At 28.0% G+C, this 18530-nt stretch overlaps 1 protein-coding gene across 4 annotated transcripts; it reads right to left on the bottom strand.

Moving 5' to 3' along the window:
* Positions 1-945: 945 nt before the first annotated feature.
* LOC107443102 (uncharacterized) lies at positions 946-12858 on the bottom strand. Of its 4 annotated transcripts, XR_011637963.2 has the most exons (7): positions 12293-12717; positions 10861-11019; positions 8497-8717; positions 5069-5268; positions 1728-1881; positions 1180-1289; positions 1005-1096 (listed from the first exon to the last, which is right to left on the bottom strand). XR_011637963.2 is itself a non-coding variant. In XM_071186646.2 (6 exons), the coding sequence occupies exons 2-6, from the start codon at positions 11008-11010 to the stop codon at positions 1022-1024; spliced, it is 756 nt and encodes a 251-aa protein (XP_071042747.1). In that variant the 5' UTR covers positions 11011-11019; positions 12614-12858; the 3' UTR covers positions 946-1021. The 4 variants fall into 4 exon arrangements, 3 of the variants coding, with proteins under 3 accessions (XP_071042747.1, XP_015912347.1, XP_087007747.1); XM_071186646.2 differs by lacking the exon at positions 1728-1881 and having other exon boundaries at positions 946-1096; positions 12614-12858; XM_016056861.5 differs by lacking the exon at positions 1728-1881 and having other exon boundaries at positions 946-1096; positions 12293-12721.
* Positions 12859-18530: the final 5672 nt, after the last annotated feature.

An 18530-nucleotide genomic window follows, 5' to 3' on the forward strand; every position in this document is an offset into this window, starting at 1 on the left:
ATGTTTGCTTCATCTTATATATGTGAACAAGTGTTTTCAACAATGAACGTTGGAAAAAATCATTTCAGAAGTAGATTAACAGACAAGCTTTAAGCCTCGTTCCTTAAAATAAGTATATCTCACTTAGAACCTCAATAAAAAGAACTTTTAAAAATGAAATCACAATTTCATTCATCTCATTAAATATTTAAATTAAACTTGTACATCGTTCTTTTTTTTTTTTTAAGTTCTTAGCACACCTAACTTTTTTTTGTTGATTTTTTGGCCCTCGACCAAAAAAGTTTGCCCATCCCTGTACTATGATAACTAAAACTGGAAAGTTAGATGGTAGTTAAGATGCACAATTCTAAGCAGTGTTATGAAAGAAAACTTTCTCAAGAGGCATTAAAAAGGCAATTGTTGCTTTCCTTTCAAAATATTGAATTTATTTAAGACTAGAAATGCTTTGAATGGTGGGTTTTATGATTATAATATTAATAGATTTTAATAATTTGGCATTTTTCTGTCTTATTGGTCAATAAAATATAATATTTCTTTTGTCTCTTCCTCTTCTATAATAGTTACTTCTTGGTTTAAAATACACTTTATAAAATTACTATTTTGTGTAAAGTACTCTATTTGAGTAAATACTTAAGCTAAATATTTGTTGTTCGTTTTTTTACACAAGATACAAGAATTATTTACACAAAATACAAGAATTATTTTTTTTATATAACATTACTAGAAAATGTATTGAAAACAAAGTATTAAATAATAAAATTTCTAAATAATTTACGTCTAATTTGTCTCTCATGGGAAATATTTGATTGTATTTTTATAATGACTAAATCGCCCCTTTTTTGTATCTTTTTCATGTAATTTTTTCCTTTTGAAAAATTTTGGATTTTCCTCCATTTTGCTTTCTGACCACACTCATCCCTGGATCTGACAGAATATAAAAACAAAAAAGGTCTAATATATTTTATTGATACAAGTAGCATGAGATATTAAGAAATATACACAAATCAATGCATAAGTATATTTATTTTTTTATGAAGGGGTTATCTCCAATAATTTCATATAATGGCTGAAGTATCTCTTCAATTTTTTTGATAGCCTGTTGGGAAAAAAATTCATATTATGTCTTATTCTCAATGTATTAATTGTTACAAATCATTCATAAAAATCAATGAAACATACATCGCTTACTGATTCAGATGCAAATCTAACGATACAGCCACACGGCTTAGATGTCTCGTTCAAACATAGAGGACTTGCAGAAATCAGTATGTTTTTACAAGACTTCTCACCTAAAAAATGTTAAAAGTTAATGATTTTAAAATTACTTCTGTAGCAAACAACATAGAAAAGCTAAAAATCAGTTTAGCATATCAGTATTTAAAAATAAACAGATTTTCAAAGTGAGTAAAGAATTAAGTTGTAAAATAGCCTGGGCATAGTACTGACAATCAATATTAATTATTGAAATTTGACAAATTTGTTCTAAAAATATGCATGTCAATAATTAAATACAGTAGAAGATCTGAAAAATAAAATTATATAAACTGCGATTCTCCCAACTTTACAGTCTCTAAATTTGTTAGATATATCTAATGCACTGATAAAAAAATTTTTTATAAAAAAAATATTGAAGTGCATATTTTAGTGTACAAAGTATTAAGTTAAAAATTATTTTTAGAACATTAATACCTGTACTAGATACGAAAGAGTAGGATAAAACCATGTACCTCAATCTGTTTTCTAGTGAACGAATTCTGAATTGCACTTTACTAGTAAAGAAGAAGGACCCACCCTATCGGCCTAATGTTCTTGATCATTTCATGGAGTCCATGTAATTCGTGTTACTATGCAGGGGTCTGTCTAGGTTTTTCTGAAAGGTACCTATTTTGTAAAAATTTAGACATAATTTGTGAAGAATTAAAAAATCAACACAAAAACATGGTAAAAATATAGATTTATCATTTCTTAAGGGATACAAAAATAAAATTTTAAGAAAAAGTTTTGTGATACTACCGTTTTACCTAAAATAGAATTTGTAAAAGTACTACTAAACGGTAGTAAATTCGGCCTGGGCAGACCCTTGCTATGTCAACTCTCTGTTCTTTTGTTTTTAAGTTGATCTTATTTATTGGTCATTACAGTTACAAAAATAAATTTTAGTAAACTTTATTATGTGTCTACTAAAGATTCATACACTAACAAACATGGATTGTACAATCGTAGCACTGTTCTTGTTTTGATAACCCCTGCTCTCGGAGTAAGACTGGATACTAGAAATCTGCCCTGCAATTAAAAAATGATAGTAAGCAATAAAAAATTCTCAATTGAGATTTCTATATATTTGGCATCTATGTATGATAAGCTACATATTGCATAAAAAATTTTGTTTTATCAGTTTTATAAAATTTTATTTTGGCATTCATAGCAATAGGAAAAAAGTAGTTGTCAAGCCACTTTTCAATTGCACAGCAGAGACAAGACAGACTCGTTCACTGAAAAAAAATTTCATATACCTTTTTACTACTTTTAAACAAAGATTTGGTATAGCTATTGAGTATAAAAATTGTTAAATTTATTAATTCTGATAAGGTTTTAATGACTAATTTCCTTGTTAAGGTTACGTAAATCTGGCTCAGGCCTCCAAAAGCGAAACTCATTTCTACTATGTAAGAGGAGATTATTTATTAATGAAATGTGAATTCGTATTTTTTATTATATTGGTTGTTCATTAAAATTGTACATTTTTTATCGTTTCTCATTCATTTCAAAAGCAAGTGTATAATAATGATAAAGTCAATAATTTTTTGTACGATGTAAGGGATACAATGCAATTTTTTGTACAATCCATATAAAGAATTCATACATTAAAAAATACAAATGAACATAACAGGTGCAACAGAAAGATAAGGGCATTTCATTTCATAAATGTTTACAAAGCTTCTAAAAATCCCATTTATTAATTTTAAAGCAAATTATGTGATTTTATATAATTTGAAACTAATCACGTAACTTAAGCTTTACATTTTACAAAGAATCATTTCAGTAACTTCATTATGCATTTAGACTCCACAAAAATGATTGAAATAGTTATTTTCATAACCATTTCTTTTCTTAATACCTTTGGTAATAATCAATATACCATCATGCAATATATCTTATTATTTGTATTTCATTTATATAAGTATACATGTAAAATATACTAGAAAATACTCATTAATCTTCAGGCGAAATTGAGGGTTTTCATGAAAAAACCCATATGGGCTGAATTTTTTTATTACTAACCTGGGTTTTTGTGAATCCTGCCTAAAAACCATAAAGATCAATGTTTTTATGTACAGTGCGCAAAATAAAAAATGGATAACTAAATAATTTTTTATCTAATTATTGGATCTTTACATACAAGGGCTCATTCTTAATAGTTCGAGAGGCTGATTTCAAATATGCTAATTAACTAGTGCAGGGGATATTTTAAGTTACGAAATCAGACACAAAAACGTACGTCCTGAATAAACATGCCTTTTTTCCAACAGAGGTGAAAAATTCTGAAATACCCTATAATATTTATTGATAATAAGTTTGTAAATATGGGACAGAGCCCTCTGTCGATTAAAATCACCTTCATTCCAAGGATTCTTAAATTTTTAAAAAGGAAGTTAAATTCTTGAAACAAAAAAATTTTGTTTTCATTTCTAAATTGAACATGTACACTAAAAATCAACTGAATATTTCTTATTTAAAAGTAAAACATTTCTGCAACTGCCCATTGTGTGTCAGAGGGGTCACGTAAGTTAAGGCTTCACAGTTTTGTGACCAACAGCCAGAGTTGTCGAATTTTTACCAAATCAAAAAAGCCGGCTTTAATTAGAACTAATATTTTTCAAAAACTATAATAACATAAAATTTTTGAGAACTACATTGATGTGATTGCATGCTTGGAATAATTTGGAGTAGCAACTTTACACCTTTGAAACAGTTTATAAACAACAGCTTTAACCTTAATAGCATTAAGAAGAAGAATTTTAAACTACAATTAGAAATCAAATTCTCTTTTGCACCGTAAATATATGAATAATACAAAATTAACTATAATTACCATTTGTCCAACTTTTAATGCAAAATATATTAATTAGTTTGAACAAATCATGTACAAATTTATAGAAAATGCCTAATTTATGGAAGATTAAGCTCAATTTAAAAAAAAAATGATTAATTTGAATCAATGTAAAGCACAATTAAGATGAATTAAACCGTGACTGATATAGGGTCGAGCAATTTTGGACAATACTGTCTGGTTTTGAAGCAAATATGGAAAGCAATTATGTCATTAAAATCAAATAATATTTTATCTATTTATGGAAAAAATACCCTTAAAAGAAAGTAAATTTAATGAAATAACATTGTACTGATATTATTTTACTTAGTCATCAATAAAATAAATTTAAATACATGAATGTTAATTTGGATTGTAAGATATAGAATATTATAAAAGCAAATAAAAACTAGCCTTTTTTAAATGAAAGCAGGTCTTTTGAATAAAAAACCAGCCAGCCTGGCCTTTTTCGGAAAATATTGGGATTTTTTGCAATCCTGCCAAGAGCATGATTGTGATCATCCTTATGTATAAACTACTGAGAATCAAATCCCACTCCTTAACGATGACAGCCTGCCTTAAATCACTGAGTCATTGGGGCTCTCATTTTATCTGTTTTAATCTGCGTTTGTCAAATTAAAGAAAACAAAGGCAACACATTTATTTACTGATGAGTTAAAAATATGATACATTGTTGTTTCTGCTAACTCAAAGGGTCAATATCTTTAAAAAGTCAATTGAGTTGTAGGCTGGCTCTACATGTTTTCACATCATTAAGTAACTGTTTAGTCTTCTGATTTATTTCATTGAAGATATGTTTATGGTTATTATAACAAGACCAATTGTTCAATTTTTAAATTAAAATTTATGAATTATCTGCCGAATAAAAGAAAGCATTCAAGAGGTTTGTGAAATGGGAAACTTATTCCTCACTTAACATGTAGATAAAAATAAAAAAGTGTCTGGAAATGATCTCACCATAACTGTTACATCTTCCTATACTTGAAAGAATACAGCTTGAGAGGGAGTTTAAACCAGGCCCAATTATCATACAAGTTCCTATGATATTATAAGCCTTCATTGAACTTTCAATGCTAACCAGTGGTGTGTTTCTTATATCTTGAGCTTCTCTGAATGATAGCTGTCCATTTATGTAAATAGTCGAAACTGTTTTTAATCTAAAAACAAAAAGGGATTAAAACAATAGATTTGTCAACTTCGCAAAATTTTGAAACACAGCTGAATGTGTCATTTGTCCTGCATTCAATATTTTTCTTTAAATTAAAATTTTTTATATTTGATGTTAAAAAAATATTAAAACATAAATTCATTTTTAAAAAAATGAAAAGAAATCATTGAAAAAAAATTATCCACATTCATATCCACATCATTACAAACGTTCATTTTTGTGTTTATCTACTGTATAAAAATCATGTTTTAAACATGATTTTTATTAAATATTTTGAATGTAATAACTCTGATTTTCTGAAAATTTTTCATTTCATATATTTGTTATTAGTTCTGTTCAAATGTGCTTTAGCTGTAAAGACTTTCTATTATTAAATAAATGTATTGAAATCATTTAATTTTTATTAATAGAGTTTTGTTTTGCTTAATTATTTCGCTCAAGTTTAAAAAGTGTTCTGCATCATGAACACAATGCTCCTTTTTACTTTTGTAAATACCCATCTTACTGTTGTTCAAATGATGGCAACCATGAGTATAATTTCTATATTCTCAATAAAATAGTATTTATGCAAGAGAAGTGATAGCTAATCAGATAGTCACCAAACCTTTAAGCAAGTTGGTTGATGTGACAAAGAGTTCAACAACCATATTCTTTGCAAATAAAGTTATCGATACTGTTTAGCTTAAGGTTTTAATCATTAAGTAACATTTTTTCCTAAGCATTCCTATCTTTTATAGCAACTTTTTAAAAACTACTTAATTTATATTATTAAGAAATAAATAAATCTAACATTAAGATCTCAATATATTTCAAATAGAACAAAAATCTAGAAGCGTAAATTTAATTTGGACTTTCTTTAAAAGGGTTTTTAAATACTTCGACACCTTGAACTACTACTTTGACTTTTGGGAATTCTAATGTAACTTTTTTTTTAAAGTTTCTTAAAACTTGTTTGAAAAAAAAAAACAGTTATAGAATTTCTTATGCTAGTTACATACTTTTTCCAAACTGGGGGGTCGGACATTGACCATTCGAGGGCGGCAGGTTGTGCTTTTCTACTTTGGCAACCATTTTTATTTCAGGAATTTTAGATAATAAGTAAAAATCATATTTTTATCTTTGTATGTGATTATACAATATATTTATGGGGTGATTAAAACTGTTCTAACCATTATGTGTTGGAAAAAAAATTTCTATATTAAAAAACTTTTTGTTATGAATTTTTAAGATAACATTATGCATTCACAATAGTAATTATATAATTTCTCAGAATACATTTGAAGTTTAGATTATGTTGTTTACTAGGTCAATCATGAAAGGAAAAGTATGAAAGTTAAACATAAAAAAGTTACCCTTTAATAAATATTAAAGACTTCTTATAAGTTATATAAATAACGAAATCAATGCATAAAACATTTCTGATATGATCTAAAATAATTTACCTTTTAAAGCATGCCTTTCATCCCTAGCTTGGCCCTGTTTTAGATTATAATGAAACAATAACAAAGGTTCATACAAGTTAATAAGTGAGATAACCTTAAACAAATAAATCTTATTTAAGAAATAAATTATTTGGTTTGCTGGATCATATTATGATAAAGCTCAAAAAGAGTAGCTTATGGATAACATGAATGACTAGAACAAAAAAACATAGAGTTTGTAGTGTATCTACCACTACAAAAATACAATTTCAATTCCCTAGATATAAGACATGTTAACTGAATTCTATGTTGTTAACTCAATTCTATAATTTTTCATAGATGAAGGTTGACATTGTCGATATCAACTGTTTTCACATTGGTGAACTTCAAACATGTCTACATTGACAGAAACTCCCACTTCGAAATGAACACGCCTATCTTAACTGTAACTCCCACTTTGATTTGAACACGCCTACTTCGACGGATGGTCCGCATTGAACACTCTGTTGCTTCTCAGTCTCAATTACACAGAACGTATACACCCTGTGATGCCACAATTGGCATTACATATTTATTTCCTATCTTTTAAAAATATCTTTCATTACTTAAGCTTATTTTTTATTAATAGAAGAATTATATTTAAAATAAATCAAAAACTTAATCTTTTTAAACAAACACAAAATATTTATTTCTTCTCTTCTAGATCAATGTAACGGATACTTTTTTTTTATTTCATTACTAAAGCAGACTTATAAATTCACTGTCGCCTCTAATCGAAAACAAAAATCTATTTATAACTTTTTATTCTAAATTTCCAACGGCTAAATGTTTCGGTTGCATGGTTGTAATAATTCTCATAAATTTGTTGGTGACTCGTGATCGCCAAGGTGTTCTTTTAAACCCATGTTGATATGCTAGTTGGCTTTGTTTTAGCTATGGTATATTAGGATAAATTGCCAATTTTGGATCTCCTACCCATACTTTCTCTGTCCGTTGAGAATAATTATATTCACTTTTAATTTCAAATTTGTGGAGGCTGGGAGCCCTTTGGGGCCTCTCCAGTCTCAATTTTCTAACCGTCAGAAATGATATTCTGGCTGTATGATCTTTCAATAGAGAGTATTCTGATTTCATCCCTTTAAGGGATTTCTTATTTTTAGATGATGAAATGGCCATTGTCTAAATCACAAATTATGCTTAATAAAATCTAAATTTACATTCAACGATTTGTACATTATTTCCTGGAAACTTAATTGTTCAATTCATTCATTAATAGCCTAAATGAACATTCCTGTATAACAGTATACGAATATTGGCGGCTACTGATGAAGAAACAAAACTTCCATCATACACCCGAATGTTAAAGACAGCACACGAGCAACCGTGATCTTAATACAGCTCTCCCAGCTTCTCACAAAACAGCAATGAATCAACTATTAATCAAATTCTATCACAGATGAAATTCTGGTGGAGGAGTACTGTATTTACCACTACAAAAATACAATTTCAATTCCCTAGTATATAAGACATGTTAACTCGATTCTATGTTGGGGTGCGTTTTCATAGATGAAGGTTGACATTGTCGATATTTACTCTTCCCAGAGGTGAGCTTATTGCCAGCCCAACTATTTGACCTCATGACATAAAATTCATTTTAATTATTTAGATGCATTTTACAACAAAAAAAGTTAACTAAAAGTGCATACTTTCAAGCCAAAACTGACATTATTTTTAAATTAATGCTAAAGAGAGAGAATATCAGAATTCATGTACTTTATTATATTTTATCGTATTACCTTGAAAACTGCCATCTTTCTCCTCTCTCATATCGACCAGATGTAAACCAATCAAGCAAAACTAAATTTGCATCATCTGCTAAATGGAATGTTTGTGTTTGAAGATACAATGCTTTTTCATAACATACAAGGGGATCGGGTAGAACACAAAGTAAGGCATCAGCTTCAACATCACATTTCAGAAATTGTTGGCTTTCTATGTTATTTTCGCATCGATAGACCTAAATTAAATATTCACACAGTTTAAAAATAACATTAGAGCGCCAATTATCTGAACTGCTCGGGACCGAATGTGGTTCGGATAATGAAAAGTTCGGATAGTTGGAAAGTTGTTTAAAATCTAGTTTAAATGATTATTATTTATGCACTAACTTCCTTTTACACTTTTTCTAGGCTTAGGACTGGCAGTACTATCTAAAATAGCTCTGGCGCGCTTAAAAGTTTTTTTTTTTTTCAATTTTTAAATATTTTTTATTTATTTTTAACTTTTCATTTTGAATTATTTTTTATCATAGTTTAGCTTTTTATAATTTTTTTTTATCAATTACTGATTTTACCACATTTTGTTTTATTTTCCATTGCAACAGAAAGCCAGCAAAGACTTTTGTTTCAAAGAAGATGCTCTTTTTCGAGCAACCATATCCCTTATTCTTTTTAAATAAATCAACTGAACTGGATCAACATCATTTTGAAGTTCTAGCCAATTCATTGCAATATCTAATGAATTGCATGCTTCTATATGAGAAGGTTCATTATCTTGAATTTGATCACCTACTTCTTCCTCTTTTCGTCTGTGGAATTCCGATTTTCATTCAAAATTTCAGCAACAATTTCATCATCATTTAAAATTTGAAATCCTGGGTCGTTTTCAGTGTCTCGACACCAGTAATTTATTTCTTCTGCTGTATAACCTGGCATCTTCTCACCGGGAAGATCTACTAGGTCAGAAACTTCTGTTTCGTTTATTTTTTTGTTAAGAATTTTATTCCAAGATTTAGGATTCCAAGCACTGTAATCACTAATCATTAACCATATGGGACAAGTACCCATCTCCCAATTGTAGAACTTCAGCGCATATCTATTCATAAACTCCTTCCTCATTCCAACCATTGTAGACTGTAAATTTGAAGCTCGCATTCTTGGAAGATAATTTTCAGTTGAAGAGGGCTAAAGGGGTATGTAAGTTTAACTGTATAACAATACATGTATGTATTGGCTACTATAAGAAAACTGCTAAAAAAAGTTGTAAATTAAATATGGTCTTCAGATGTAGTGGATATTATTTATTCTTCTAAATTTAGAAAAATTGGCGATAAGTTAAAAATTATTCTTAACTTAAAAAAAAAAAAATTTAAAAAAGAACGGAATTCGGACATGGTTGGGATAATTGGACGTTCGGATAATCGGCGCTCTACTGTAAAATTATCAATGAAATAAATAGCTAGAATAATTATACATATTTATGATATAATTTATAAAGCTGTGTTAAAAAGCAATATATATGGACAGAGTTAGCATGAATTAAATTGTAATTTGAATTTTTTAAAGAATTAATTTTAAAAAAATCTTACACAATGTGCTCTATAAGTATATTTTTTAAGATGTGATATTTTTAGTCTGATTTTATTGATAATGAAGGTTTTATAAAAGGGGGGTATTTAAAAAAAGATCTTGCATAGGAAGCTCATGTGCAAGAGGCAGACCAAAATAAAGGTGGGTGGTTGATGTCTTGAATGATTTAAAGATCTCCAAATGAAAGGTCAGGGACAGGGCAGTCTGGAAAAACATTGTACGGCAGGCTAAGGCTCACCCTGGGCTGTAGTGCCAATAAAGAAAAAAAAGTTAACTAGTTATTTAACTATAACCATTTTAGTTGGAACCTTGTTTGAGCATTGGTTTCTCTCCCTTCCAATCAAAGCTATGTTTATGTAACTAATAACAATTTTTTTTAAAACAAAAAACATGGGTTCATGTTCTTTATAATGAAAGAACCAACTATTTCTCATGGTTAGATTGAGTTAGATTAACTTAACTTCTTATTTGTTAGACTTATACTTCTCATTTGTTAGAATAAAAAAAATAATACTATTATAGATAAAATTGGGGACATTTAAAAGCACATAAGAAATAAAAAGAGAAACATTTCCCTTGCTTTGTTTATCTAATTATTAAACTATCAACGATAAATTTTATAGATTTAACATTAATGCACACAAAAAAAAAATTATTTTCTGGTACAATTAGCAACTAAACCTTATAGATAGATGAAATTAAATTATTTTTTCTTCTCTTTTAACACTTTGTCAATTATTGTCGTACAAATTTAAAGACTTCACTCATTAGAAAAATGTTTAAATACTATACCTTTGGAAATGATAATGATGTTACTAATAGGCAACATTTTTCACTGACTATCAAATTAATTGTAATGCTGTCTCCTTCAACTAATCCACCACCAAAAGTTATTGGATACAACCATTGACAAAGGGTCTCTGAAGCAGAAGATGGTATCATTATTTTCAGCTGAAAAAAAAGATAATGTTAACTTCTTACAGTAATAGTTAAATGTTAATAAACTACATTAAAAGTATGCAAATAAATGCACAAAGTTTTAATAGTAAAACTAGTTAAATTTTGTACTCAAAAATGCCAAAAATAAAAACCTATAACAACAATAAAATTAATTTGCTCAAAACATGGTAGGAGGAAATTATCAGTGGCATTTTCATGAAAACCTGTATAGTTAAATTATTTTAAAAAGACGAAAATACTATTAATATTCCAATTTTAGATATTTTTATTTTAACTTTTTATTTTTGATTTTATAAATAATTATTACAATTGGAGTTTTAATGGTATTTTTTAAAAATAAAGCTAAAATGAAAATATAACTAATTGTTTTAAAATACCAAACACCAGAATCAAAAGAGGAGATGATTTAATATACTATATGTTAGATATACAATATTAATTTTTTTATTATTTATAGTTTAAGAAAATTATTTTAACTAATCTCATAAGCCTAATATTATTCCAATTTTATTTAATTGTAAAATGTTTAAAAAGCTGAATAGATGGTACCAGGGGTCTGTCTAGGTTTTTTTTGAAGGGTACCTATTTTGTGAAAATTTAGACATAATTTGTGAAATTTAAAAATTATATTAAAAAATCTACACAAAAATATGGTAAAATAAGAAAATATTTTCAAAAATATTTAAATATTTTTCGAAAATATGTACCGTTTTTCCTAAAATTGAATTTGTGACAGCAGTAAATTTGCCCTGGGCAGATCTTCCCTGGTTACTAAACAACAATCTAGTTAAATTGAGCAAATTAGGTTCATACGTTATTGCATTTTTTGTTTATGTCTTAGCATTCCTACTCTTGACTTTTTATTATTCTATTAAGATAAAATTATTAAGGTTGTCATCATTTGTTTATCTGCCCTGCATTTTCTTCTACTCTCACACTCAAGGACTATCATTTAATACCTCTAAAATTTGGCAAAATAAATTAACTTATTTCATTAAGAGTAAAATAAGATCTTTCAATAACACATATCATTTATATCAAATAATGTCACTTAGAATCTTCTTTTACTAATCAATCCCTTCATGTGTCAAAGTATTTTTGAATAAATTAAAAAAGTATCAAATTTTTCATAATACAGCAAATGTTAAATTTATTAAAATAAACAAAAGAGCTTTAATTTTTTATGTATTAGCTTAAATAGAAAATCATACAATAAGTGAAAAGCCAAGAAAAAGCGAATTTTGTAGCAATTTTTTCCACTTACTGGATACTCATATTTGCAAACAACTACTTCACTCGAAGATAGTTTTAATATTTTTTTGCAACTACAAATTTGAAATTCTTGTATTATTCCCTCCTTTTTACTTTGAAAGTTGATAGTAGAAATTATCTTTCGACCCATTGGATTAAAAATAAATTGTATAGCAAAAGAGTAATGAAAATCAAAAAGTTAAAAGCTACATAAAACTAAATTTCAAGTTGTTTTTTATAACATTATTTCCGAAAAATAATAAAGAATTAAAATAAACTCATATAATCAGATAAAGAATATCTAAATTATCAAAAAGGCATCTGAAGTACTCACGGCCTTTCCAAAAAAACTTCATTTTGATATTTATATTGATTACGATAAAAATCTAAATGAATCACTTTCTAGTCAAGGACTATTCATCAAGCTGTTTACAATTTGTTTATACTTGCTGCTTATGATTTACGTTTCCAGCTTTTTATTTTTGTCCCAAATGTACTCATATGAATAAACTTATCAACCAGTATGATTTACAGAAGTTAAAAAACGCGTGTGCTGCCGATTTTCCATGCATGCGCTATATATCCCAATCCTTATAATACGAAAAGTCGTACTAGAGTTGGACCAAACGAATCAAAGTAATTCAAATCACTTTCTGATTCAAATCACTTTCTGATTCAAATCACTTGTTGATTCGAATCACTTACTGTTTCGAATCACTTACTGATTCGAATCAGTGAGTGGTTCGATAATGAAATTGATAAAAAATGATCTATGAAATTTAGCTTAAAATATTTTTTCGGCTGTATTTATATGCCTCATTTATTTGTCATTATTTATCATTAATATCATTTATTTGTCCTAAAAAAGCTATTATAATTATTCCTTGAATTTACCTTTCTGTTGAAGGAATTAATCAAAATTATCTTTTTAATTTTGATAAGTTAACAGTGCAAAAAGTTAAGATTATAATGCTATAGGATTATAGTGCAAAAAGTTAAGATTAGTCCCTACTCTGTGCGCTCATCGACCCCCGAATTTCTTTCAAATGGCTTTTTTAATGCTAAAATAGTCTAACTTTATATGAATAGAGGAATAATTTTTTATATGCATCCTGTGAAACCTTAGATTCAAATACTTTTTGGTGACCCGAAATACAAACTGGCTTCTTTAGTACCTATATAAGTACAGTCCGCAAAAAAAAAAAAAGATATCACCCTGAATAACTTTCGTTCTAATGATCGGATTTTCACGAACTAAAAGTCAATCTTAATGGTTCCCGGGGGTGACCTCAAATATGCTAATTAATTAATGCTAACTTAATTAAGTTACAAAATCAGACACAAAAACGTACTTTCTCTGATAAAACATATATTTTTTTTTACATATTTGGAATCTAGACACTTGAATTAGGGGGGGGGGGGTAGACGAAATTTTGAAAAAATTGGGTCGTAAATTGGGTAGCAATAAAGGTTTATATATTTGGCGATAGTCCAGAAAACCGCCAAAAAAAGTCACCAGCGCAAATGAATATTTTAAGATAACCCATTGACTAATTCAAAAGCTTAATGCTTAATTTTACTAGGTTGCTAGGCAACCTAGTAAAAGAACTCTGAATGTAAAAAAAAAAATGAAATAAGGTTCTGTGATTGCTGGGAGAGGTTTAATTAATTGTTAATAGAAAATATCTCGAAGTTTCTAGGCAATAGACAATTTCTAAGCTGATTTCTGTCCAAAAAGCAAAAAAAAAAAAAAAAAAAAAAATTTAAATCTCCTTTGAAAAGAAAATTTGAATTGATTTATAAATTATTTATGATTTTTTAAGTTTTTAGAATTTAAATACATGAACTTTTTATCTGATATTATTTAGATATGTTGTTTTAGCTATATTTATTCGAGGATTTCTTACTAAAATCAAATTGACATAACTTATTATAGCTATATACAAAATTTTAAGGATAATCATTTTTACAGATTTAATCGAGTCTTCTAGGCAAGAAAGTTTGAAGAAACAAAAAATGCTTGAAAAATAAAATGCAGATTGTATAGTAATTCTAATACACATTCACAAGGTTTTCTATAATTTACGATATTTCTTTTTTCTATAACTCAAGGAATTGCTGAATGTTCAGTGGAATTTTAAAAACATTGAAACATGTTATATTTAAGAATAAGATATTGAAATAATATGTTGCATATTGTATGATTCATTGTTTAAAAAAATCGCTTCATTCTGCTAGATATTTAGGTTACATGGTTTTCTTTGGATAAAGATGATTAGCAAATAGCATCCTCATGTTTCGATACATTCTGAAACCTACGTTCGCAAATTCACCATAAAATGTCGCACAGCATATTCTTCAATTGCGATAAGTTACATTTACCCCCAAATAGTGCTACTATGATTATTTTTGTTTTCTTATATATATCTGATACTCTCTTTTTAAGCAGAGCTCGTAAGACCCTTAAGATACTGAAATGGGGGCACAAAAATTTAAAAGATAAAATATTTAATTTCATTAACTCAAAATATCTGGTCTCAAAATTTTAATAAGTTAAATATAACTTTTACAATATTGATGCTATTACGTTTTCAAAGACCACATAAATCCTGTTAAAATATAGAAATGCTTATGTTTACTTTAACGAGTGTAAAATCCTTATCAAAATAATGATCAAGACTCAAATGTAAAACGGTATAATTGATGATAAAAACTCACCTGGCCTCAAAAAATATGAAGAGGGAAGTAGAAGTCGACATGTTTCGAGCGTTCAAATATAATCGCCCATTCTCAAAACTTGTCAAGCTTGAATAACTTGTGACTTTTATTATTGGACACTCAAAACATGTCTATTTTTATTTTATCATCAATTATTTTTTAAATCAATGAAGTTTTTATATTTTCGATTCAGTTTCTTAGGATTATCTATTTAGTTACACAACATATTAAATTATTTCACTCGATATTAAAATAAGTTTTACATAAGCTATAGGCACAGGTTCTTTGATTGAAAAAAATAATAATTCACTACTTTGTAAAAAAATTTATGAAATTTTTTTTTTTTTTTTTTTTTTTTTTTTTGCTGCAAGCTTTAAATTTCAAAAGTCGAATGTGAAAATGGAATATCCCTTAGCACCAGGAATCGAAATTAAATAGTTTCAATGACAACTATTTCAAAAAAGTTTGCGTTTCCGTCCTACTCGAAGTTGTTTGAAAAGGTATTTTTTGTATATCGATTCCAAAGTTTATTCTACATATATTTTAGGGTATACTTTCGGAGTATTTTGATCGAGTTTATTTTTACACCCTTATTTGCTTAAAATTATTAAATAATTTGCTTAAAATAAAATATTCAAGCTACCTGATTTAATGCATTTATAGTATAATAGTAAATGGGGCTTCCATCGCATATCCTTAACCTTGATACCACTATCATTAAATAAATGGAATAAGCTTAGATAAATGATAAAATTGTTTTTTCGTTTTAATTTTCAAAGAAATATGTTTCGATCAAACAGATTTCATTCTGGAAATAGCGAAATTATTGAGTAGGTCCCTTGGAGCAATATCATTCTTATCCTCTTTTGACGAAATATAGGAAAAATTGGTTTTCATAATTTCTGAAAAAAGTATGTTAGCCTTCTTGCCACGTTTTTTTTTTAATTTTTAATCAAAATAAGATCGAAAATTGCGTATTTTTTATTGCATTTTTTTTTTAAAGTCAGATGATTCTAAAATTGGCAAGGCTTCGGAATCTTCTTACAAATTTCAATTTTTATTATTTCCTGCTCAACAAAATATAAGGCATTTCTCCTGATAACAAATTATATTACAATAATATCTTGGGAATCGTGCTAAAGAAAAAAGTTAAACAAAATAGTTTAGCATATAATCCGGAAAAAAAATCTACATGTAATCATAAAGAAAGAGTAAAAGATATAATGAAATAATTATTGAATCACGCGTGGTCAGAAAATTAAAAATTTAATTTCACAACTAAGATGTTAGGACGACATTTAAGATACTGAGATATTTTAAGACGCTTAAAAATTTTGGCTACGTATTCAACAGCCTTTTATGTTCGGTATCTTTAGACTCTTTGTAGTGACTTCTAAAGCATCAACACTATTTTAGATAATCTATGTTGAAGTCACAAGAAACAAAACAAAAAAAAAAAAGACTATCAATGATTTATATTCCGTTTTCGAAAAAAATAGTATGCTTAGTAAATAATCAGCTGTTTTGCATTAAATAATTGTAAACAGTGGAATGTTTTTAATTTCTTAACAAGGTTTTATTCTTAGCTAGCAGACAATAATTCTTTTAAAAAAACTTGACTATAATTTAAAAAGGAACTTCACCTTAAAGAAAACCTAAATTAAAGTACTAAAAAATTTATTAGTATACTAATGAAGAAATAATAAACGTAGTAGGGTAAAGAATAAGATTTTTAAAAATGTTAAAATTTAATTAAATAGTTGGTAAAATAGTTCTGCGAAACACTTCCGGACAGGTGATTAAAAAATTATATAACGATATATAAGATGTTAAGAAATTTGCGATGATGTGAGGTATGCTTAAATATGTTTACTACGTATTTTTATTAATATTTATAAAAAATATATTCAAGAAATTGATACATATTTTATTCCAAATCTATTCATACGTATGTATATTATTGAAATTGTATCAGTTATTGAGAAGAAAAAACTAAAAAATAATCACATTAACTAAGCACAATCTGGTGTATAATCATATTCTATCAGAGGCATGCTTTTATAAAACTCGACATTCGTTGAATAAAATGTTTTTTATTCAATAAGATGTTTTATTCAAATTTCTTTACTAAATTGCAAATAGAATTTTAGACTATTAAAAAAGAAACATCGTATTTTATAGTTTTAAAAAAATAAAAAAGATTTGCAAACGATTATTAGCGAAAAAAATATGAATGAAATTTTCGCTACGCTCGCTAAGTTAAGTTCCTCGTAAGTTTATCACATTTTAATATTTATCGCCCCACTTAATCATTTCTTCATTGTCGCCAAATTATTTTTTTTTTAAATAATTTATTTTAATTTTTCTCATCTTCTAATAAATAAAAACAGTTGAAACTTTAGATTTTTCCATTAAAAAATATGTTGATTAAAATGGTATAAAAAAATTCATGCCTTATAATTTAACTTTTTTTCATCCTTACTTTAATTAAATAATAAATAATTATTAAAAATTACTTTTTTCATGAAATTATCTTTGGGTAAATGAGTTTTATGAGTGGGCGCAATTTTTTTTTTAGAATTGCTTCATTAGTTTTTAAAATATGACCGAAAACGTAAAAAGCGAAATTAACATTAAGGGGCCCGAACTTTGAATCGCTCTCCTGACCAAATTATGGAGACCACATTTCCCAGATTGCGTCTACCCCCTATATTTTGAAGATGAAAAATCCAAATACACTGGTTATCATAAATTAAGGAAAATTCACAAAAATCGCGATAACTCAAGAAATTACACATGGAATTTTATGAAACTTACCCACAATATACAACACATAGTAAGGTATTAAACAACATAAAAAGAAATTATCAGACATTAATAGTAGTATAGAAATTAGCACATGTATAAAATAAACAAATTGGAAGTATCGGTTTGCAATAGAAAAAGTACCTTTAATATGGAATATGATTGCCTCTAGAAGCAATACAGCACAAACAGCGATGTGTGATGCTTTCAATTATGCGGTCTATCAGTTCAATAGGAAGTGAGAGCCATTGCTCTTGTAAAGCAGTTGCAAGCGTGGCAAGGGTCTGAGGGGGCGGATTGATGGCAGATACACGCCTCCCTAGAGCATCCCAAACGTGCTCGATAGGATTCAAGTCCGGGGATCGAGCTGGCCACTCCATGCGAGTAATTGTTTCCTGTTGAAGATAATCATCAACAATGCGAGCTCTGTGTGGTCTTGCATTATCGTCCTGTAACAGGAAGCAATCACCAATTGCCCCGGCATATGGGCGCACATAAGCATCAAGGATGTTGTCTCGATAAACCTGAGCATTCACGGTTCCCCTTGGAAAGACATGGAGGTATGTGCGCCCTCCTAAGGATATGCCTCCCCAAACACAGACACTGCCTCTTCCGTATGCATCTCTTTCACGGATGTTTGATGGATGATAACGGGTCCCAGGTTCTCTCCATATCAAATAACGTCTACTGTCACTTTCTAGACTAAACCTGGACTCATCCGTAAAGAG

Source organism: Parasteatoda tepidariorum, chromosome 9, assembly GCF_982258835.1.
Source record: "Parasteatoda tepidariorum strain Cologne lab strain chromosome 9, Ptep-v5.0, whole genome shotgun sequence".
Taxonomy (NCBI): Eukaryota; Metazoa; Arthropoda; class Arachnida; order Araneae; family Theridiidae; genus Parasteatoda; species Parasteatoda tepidariorum.

Bases quoted from the DNA above. Each gene is read 5' to 3' on its own strand.
- LOC107443102 (XM_016056861.5), bottom strand. From the start codon at position 12,430: ATGGGTCGAAAGATAATTTCTACTATCAACTTTCAAAGTAAAAAGGAG. The intron at 11,020-12,292 runs GTAAGTGGAAAA...CTTTTTTTTCAG, and splicing joins TTTGCAAATATGAGTATCCA to CTGAAAATAATGATACCATC. The intron at 1,290-5,068 runs GTGAGATCATTT...AACATTTTTTAG, and splicing joins AGGAAGATGTAACAGTTATG to GTGAGAAGTCTTGTAAAAAC.